Source organism: Saccostrea cucullata, unplaced genomic scaffold (genome assembly GCF_032062105.1).
Source record: "Saccostrea cucullata isolate Sc308-1 unplaced genomic scaffold, CSIRO_AGI_Scuc_v1 ctg1433, whole genome shotgun sequence".
Lineage (NCBI taxonomy): Eukaryota > Metazoa > Mollusca > Bivalvia > Ostreida > Ostreidae > Saccostrea > Saccostrea cuccullata.
In genome coordinates, this window is record NW_026923776.1 from 187,312 (window position 1) to 195,000 (window position 7,689).

General features: G+C 33.3%; 1 protein-coding gene across 1 annotated transcript; it reads left to right on the forward strand.

The window, feature by feature from the left end:
• The first annotated feature begins 1,227 nt into the window (after window positions 1-1,227).
• On the forward strand, window positions 1,228-3,184 carry LOC134264894 (putative ankyrin repeat protein RF_0381). The gene has a single exon (XM_062747150.1). It carries the CDS (start codon window positions 1,498-1,500, stop codon window positions 3,058-3,060), a length of 1,563 nt encoding a protein of 520 aa, XP_062603134.1. The 5' UTR covers window positions 1,228-1,497; the 3' UTR covers window positions 3,061-3,184.
• The last annotated feature ends 4,505 nt before the right edge of the window (window positions 3,185-7,689 follow it).

Genomic DNA, 7,689 nt, shown 5'->3' on the forward strand with positions numbered 1-7,689 from the left:
GCAAACGTTCCTGCTTATCAGTCTGTTCGTGATAAACTCAATTCCTTGCCTTTCGTGACAGTTTCTGGCGGTGGTGGTTCAGGAAAAACGTTCCTCATTCGTCACGTTGCTCTGGAGCTAGAAAAAGAAGGATATGAGATCATTCCAGTCTCAGCAATCGAAGAAATCACCCTTTATGGAAAACTGCATTTCAAACAATTATTCGTAATAGATGATGTGCTAGGTGTTTATGGTCTAGAAATGAATTTATTTAACAATCTAAGCAGACATTCTGAAAATGTGCTAAGTTTATTAGAGTCGGGATCTAAACTACTCATTAGTTGCAGGTCTGTTGTGTGTAAGGAGTCCAAATCTTTAAATAGTTTTGTTACAGATATAAATCATGTCATCGACTTAGATGAGGAAGAAAATGAGCTCAATGATGAAAGCATAAAAAGTATGCTAGCAAATCACTTACAGAAAAAATACTTCGAAGATTTAAAGTTACCTAGAAAATTGCCAATGTTTCCATTGTTATGTCGATTATTTTCGTCTTCTCAAAAATATCAATCTGAGGGTGAACATTTCTTTCTGCATCCCTACCAGTGTATATCTTTAGAACTTGATAAAATGCGAGAGCTGAACAAAATGCATTATGCAGGCTTGGTGTACTGTGTCATCAAAGATAATTGTGTCTCTCCGAAATCTTTAGATAGGAAATGTCTGAAAAAAGTCTATGAACTTTGTAGATTAAACAGGTCAACATCTAATTCAGAGCTTGTGCATGCAATGCAGATATTGAGGGGATCTTATCTGACGCATGACATAGAGGGAAACTATTCTTTAATTCACGACAGTTTGTTTGAAATCGTTGCAGTTCACTTTGGAAGACGCTTTCAAGACTTTTTTATTGAACATTGTACCTCTACCTCTATTTACAACCTTTTAATGTTCGTTGAGGAGGGGTCAAAATGTGGCGAAAATCTTATTCCTGTCGGTGTAGATCACTTTCCTGTGTTGGTTGACCGTATCATATGTGATATAAAACGATTCCATCTCTATGAAGTGTTTAGCAGAATATGGCAATTTTCACAGAACGAAGCATTTGTTTCGGTATTTTGTAAAACTTTGAAAAATTTCAGTCATGGTGATTTTAAACAATTGTTTTTTGAGGTCAAGACCAATGAACATTTAAATAAAAAAACAAAGAAACTTATTCATGAAATAAACCAAAACATTGACATCTTTTTTGAAACAAAAAGATATATTGCAATTGACTTTAGTCTTTGGTTTTTGGACGAATATCATGCCCGAGTTGTAGACTGGATTATTGCATATAACCACGTTGGTTTACTCTCTGGTCTCATAGAAATTATCAGGGGGAAAAGTCAACTCGTTGAAGGAAAGGTTTGTCTCACTGATAAAAATGGTCAGGGCAGTTTAGAAGTATTATTTGGTAAGAATCTAGAATCACAATCTTCTTATTTAAGTTTAGCTTGTTCAAGCCGCAGTTTGGATATGGTCAAACTGATACTTAGTTGCGTGAAACACGAGTGTATAAATTATATTTATGATCGGATTGTGTGGCCATTAATGACTGCTTCTATGGTTGGCTGTACTGACGTTGTCAAATTCCTACTTAAAGAAGGAGCAAATATCAATTTGTTAAATAAGGAATATTATTCATGCCTATTTTTTTCTTGTATGTATGGCCGATACGACATAGCCGAAATATTAATCAAAGAAGGCGCTGACGTTAATTTGTGTACGGCAGATGGATATACTCCTCTTGATGCAGCAATGTTAATAGGAAATGCACGTCTTGTGAAACTTCTTATTACAAACGGTGCTGATATCAATTATGTGAACGTGAACGAGCTGTTTTCACTGTTTTATGAAATGGTTTTAGACAATCTAGATATTCTTAAACTTTTAATTGAGAGTGATCATAATGTGCATATTAATACCAAGTGTCTATCTGTCGCCTGTGAAAATGGTAAAAGTAGTGCTGTTGAGTATCTAATCGATAAGGTAGATATCAATCAAGTTGATGACAATTGTGTGCCTGCACTTCATTCTGCTGCCAGTTCAGGTCATCTTGGTATTGTAGAATATCTTGTAGAACATAGTGCTAACGTCAATCTGTGTGACGTAATCGGACGTACTCCGTTATTCCACGCATCAATAACTGGTCATCTGGAAATTGTGAAGTTTCTATTACAAAATGGTGCTGATATCAATGTAGGTGCTAGTTGTTTATCTTCCGCTTTTGAAGTCGGCCATTTAAATATTGTAGATTTTTTCATTGCCAAGATGGATGTTAACGCGGTCAGTGACATTTGTGATCCCCCACTCCATTGTGCTTGTGGTCAAGGTCATCTTGATTTTGTTAAATATTTAGTAGAGCGTGGAGCAAATGTGAATTTAATGAATTCAAGTAATGATAGTCCACTCTACTGCGCTACAAAGAATGGACAGTTACATTTAATTCAATACTTAGTAGAACATGGTGCTAAAATAAATCAAGATATTTTTGGTTATGAAAATGCATCCCCTTTGTGCTGTGCTTCAAGTGAAGGTTATCTGGAAATTGTGAAAGAGTTGATCAAGCTTGGTGCTGACGTCAATCTATGTGACGTAAATGGAGCAACTTCACTGTGCTACGCATCAAAATCTGGTTATCTGGAGACTGCAAAATTTCTGCTACAAAACGGTGCTGATGTTAATGTTGGAGCTAGTTGTCTATCTTTCGCTAGTAAGGGCGGTCATTTAGATGTTGTAGAATGTCTCAGTGATAAGATGGATGTTAACAAGGTTAGTGATATTTGTGATCCTCCACTCCATTGCGCATGTGGTGAAGGTCATCTAAGTATTGTTAAATATCTAGTAGAGCATGGGGCAGAGGTTAATTTGCTAAGTTTTTCTAATGACAGTCCACTATGTTGTGCTGTGGAGAAAGGACATCTTCAAGTTGTTGAATATCTTGTTGAACATGGTGCCGTCATAAGCCATGCTATTGAAATTGCAATGGAACGTGGTCAAGAGGACATCCTAGATTTTATGTTAAAACATTTGCACTAGGAAAGAAAAAATATTTAGCACTATATAAATGTTGGATTAGTTTGACACCAAAAAAAAAAAAATGCAGAAACAAATAAAGTCATCATGTATGTCAAATGTTATTGCATTTTCAATACCATTAGTTGTTGGAATTTTCATTTAAACATAAAGGAAATATAACATGTCTTATTATTTATTAGCTTAAGATAGCATTATCTTATCTGTATAAATTACATAAAATAATCTAACTATGTATAAAGTGAAACCAAAATCATCTGCATTAAACTTTGTGTCTTATTGTTTCTGTGTCTTTATTATTGAATAATTGATAACAATAAATGACTCACATAGACTATCCTTTTCATTACAAAGTAATTATGAATCAAATAAACATTCGGAGAGTTTAATATCCTTGTATTTTTTAATTGCTACGACATGGTCATCTGTGATACAATGTACCATGCAGTTTTCTATAGTTTCAGCATCGACAGTTTGTGATAGTAAACACGTACATACAGTTTGTCCCAAAATATATAATAACATTTGAAATTATGGTCAGAAAGACGTATCTGGAAGGATAAGGAGATAACGAACAGTATTCAATATCGAAGTCCATAAAACAATACAAATTAGAAGCAGAGCAAACACGGACCTCCGAAACATCAGAGGTGGGATAAGGTGTCATAGATGTGTAAGCATCCCCTGCTGACTGGTCACACCCGCCGTGTGCTCCTTGTTATGACCGGGAAATAACGGAAAAATCAGTCGATTCAGTGTATAAATCATGGACTACCAATTAGTATGAAAATTAGTATGAAAAACATAAGTGAGCATTTGACTCAATGCTTAATTGTATTTGCTGACAAGGTCATTTTATTGACCATAGAACTTACAAAATGATAACTTTAAACGAGACTGCTGATATTCTTGTTTCATCAACTTGCTTGTCAATAATTTACATCCTTTTAAAAATTGTTCATACGTAGAGCATGCTCTTGCATATCAAATCAACTAAGATACATATACTCCGTATGTAGGTGATGAAGGTATATTGCTGCTTAAGTAAGGGAATTTCACGATAAAAAAGTTAAAGTCATCACGTTTATCATATAGTTTGGTTGTTAGATTACCATTAAGATTTTTCAAATAAAATATCCAAGTATTAAACAGATGTGTCAAACTCTGTGGTATCTTTTGTTTTAATCTCACCAGGACATATCGTATTGACGTACATGTAGGAATGGCAATTACAATTGTTAATTGACAATAAGTCGTCGATGTATCTAAATGTCGAGTTGAAGGCCACAGCAAGTGTTTTCTTTTCACACATAAGATTTTGCACAAATTCTGCTTCAGATGAATATAAAAATTGGTCTGCTAATAACGGAACGCAAATGTTACACATGGGAATTCCGTTAGATTGTTTGAATACCTGGTCTCCAAAAACCTCATACATATAGGTATGGTCAATCAGAAACTCAAGTATTTCTTTGATGTCAACTTCAGAGTACTTGTGTCAGTGTGTCTTCATTGATACTTGTCTCATTTATCATAAGGATAAATGGAATTTTTAGCTACAAAAATCTCATATAGTGGAATTATGTTGTAAGAATGTAACAGTTGAAATTACGCATATTTAAAGAACACGAAACGCACAACATATTTTATTAATAGTCTATTTATAGAGTTTCTGTTCTTGCGCTAGACTGACTTGCCTGTCTGATCCTCGATATACAGTCGTTTCCTACGAATGAGACAGGAACTGCCAGTCAATCCTTGCACCAGGTATTTAATCTTATTTAAAAATTATATTATCAAAAACTTTATCAAAATTCTATTTGAATATTAACTGAGTTATTTTTCTAGTTTTAATTAATTTTCAGTTCAGTTATTTCAATTTATAAAATTATTATTGTTGAGTAGATCTCTAAGATTTAAACTGGTTTGGCAATTCATCTAAATAAATAAGACTCGTGCTCTAATTTGAACGTGTTCGAGATTGTGTTTGAGAGTCGTGCATTTTCATGAAAAATTGTTTGTTAATCTTGTGTTTATTAAACTTGATTTATACTGAATATTATATCTTTTCATCGTTAATATAACGAATATCGGTATCTTCTTTATTTCGATATAGAGACCACACACGCAGTTCTTAATATACAAATATGGACTCAATGTAGGTCAGTATGAATTTATAATGACCAAGGGTGACAGATATTGACCTTAGATACATGGAGTAAAGAGTATACTCCCTGTATCTGAGGTCAATATCTGTCACCCTTGGTCATTATAAATGCACATTGACCGTGCATTGAGTCCATATTTATTATATTATATAAGTAATATTTTACCAAATATAATGTATATCTTCCTAATGTTTACAAAGATAGTATTAACCATAAATAAGTTGAATGTTCATTGGATGTAACACAGAGAAACTTGTTTTGGTAATAAATTTTAACCCATAGCATAATAATAGTGCAAGATACCTATTTCCGAATAACACAGCTACATTACCCCCTTCCTCCCCCAGATTGAGGATCGCAGTCGTGTACACTTGCAGAGGAAATTATATGCACGGACAAACTATAAATACCTATGTCTTCTACGATAAGATACAATCATACATAACACACTCGTCTTTATTTTCTTTAGTCTCCGTAATCGCGTAAACTGCCTCAAAACTCTGCTCGCAGAGTGGAAAAGATGAACTCAACCATGAAAAGGCATGTGCTTAGTATTCTCGAAAAATGTTCACAGATATCCTTGTAATTGTTTTTTATTCACAGCCCTTGAGTTCTTTACTATATCTTTAAAATTTACCTCACCTACAACTTGCAAAGTTGCGAACTTCCATGTTTGTCTAAAGCGAAAGTGAAAACGAGGCACCTCGTGCGAGTCATTATTCGCGTTCAGCGGTCTTATAAAAAAAATAATTACTTTGTATTGACCAAATTACCGGATTTCGCAAAGTTATATAATATTATATTTTAAATCTACTATGAGTAACCGGTTGTGGCATTGCCATAATTTTGGGTTTGTGTTTGTTTGAATTTGAATTCATGTAATGATGAATTCTTTTATTTATGTCTGTGTGTTCTATTGGTAATGTGTGTATATAGGGTATTATTTTGGTGAAGCTTATTGCCAGTTGATATTAAATTGCAATAAATAACAGTACCGAAACTTGACCTTAGTCGTTAGATAAAACTACAGTACCGACCAGACCCAAAAAAACACGCAAGCAGTCCCCGGGATGCTTTGGGATCGCTCTGGGACTGCTGTGGGACCACTGTGGAACTGCTGTGGAACTGCTTTGGGACCGCTATGGAACTGCTCTAAAAAGCAGACCCAGCAGTCCCAGCTATCCCTGGAACTGCTTTCTGGGACTGCTTTGTTCACTCATGTGTGAAAAAAGGTTCTGAATGACATGATAGCTCCGCCCCTTTGTGTATTCTGAATTTGCAGGCCCCCTGTTGTTTTGTTTACTTGCAGCAGAGATGAGTTTAAACTGTTTAAAGAGCAAGGATTTCTTACAATCTTTTAATAAGTAGAGATTATTATAGTTAATTAATATTTACTTAGACTGTATATTTACACAAATGTAGTTTAGAATAAATTTTTAAAAAATAAAGTTGTTAAATCAGGAAGCCAGGAAAAGAATGATTTTTTCTCCAAATATACGATAAGGTTTATCATTTATTACATAAGGTTTATGTAGACCTTTTTATTACGAGGGTATTTAATGTAAAATTAAATGCTAAACATTTGCATTTGTACTATTTAAAAATAATTATTACAGCTAGATATAAGATTTTTAATTAAAAAAGGTACATGTTTTTAACCCTCAAATATAAAATTTCACACTTTATTTAATGACCATGAAATAAAATTAATAAATTAATGCTTCTATTAATTCTTCCGTAACATAAACAATGTGAAAAATCTCTGGGGGAAATTATTAATGAATTACTGGTAGTTTTTGATTCATAAACAAGTTATTAAAAAAGTACATTAATTTAAAAAATAAACAGTTGAAAATACCGGGAATTGTGATTTATTTCTTTTTTGTTTTGCTCCTGTTTACACCGCCGATTAATGTGTATAAAAATGGTATCAACATTCGTGGTTTCAATCGCACTTTGGGCAGAAAATCAGTGTATGTTATTTGGGTATACATATCAGCGTATCACATCATTGAACATGCTGGCCAACAATGACCCTAATTTCAATCTATGTAAAGCAGAAATAAAATTGATAAATGAAATGTGTATGAATTTCTTTCAGGATTAATTAATTCTGAACATAATCTGAGTGTTCCATTCTGGTGATTTACAGATATACACTCTAACATTTATAAATAATAAAGCACTTAAAATTTAAAGCACAGTATTACAGAGATAGCGAAATTTAGAGTACTTAAATTGACATGTCAGTAAAAATAATCATGACTGAAAAATAATACTTGGCAAAATTAACAAAGAATTTTTTTAAAAGCCCCAATACTTAAGAAAATTTATTAGAGTATTCCGATAGTACGGAAATTGGCCATATAACGATAAGATCTTTTTAAAACTAATCCTGGTGCAAAATAATTAATTCTCGTTTAATTTTCTGTATAAAGAATAAATATGGAAAACAGTATCAATT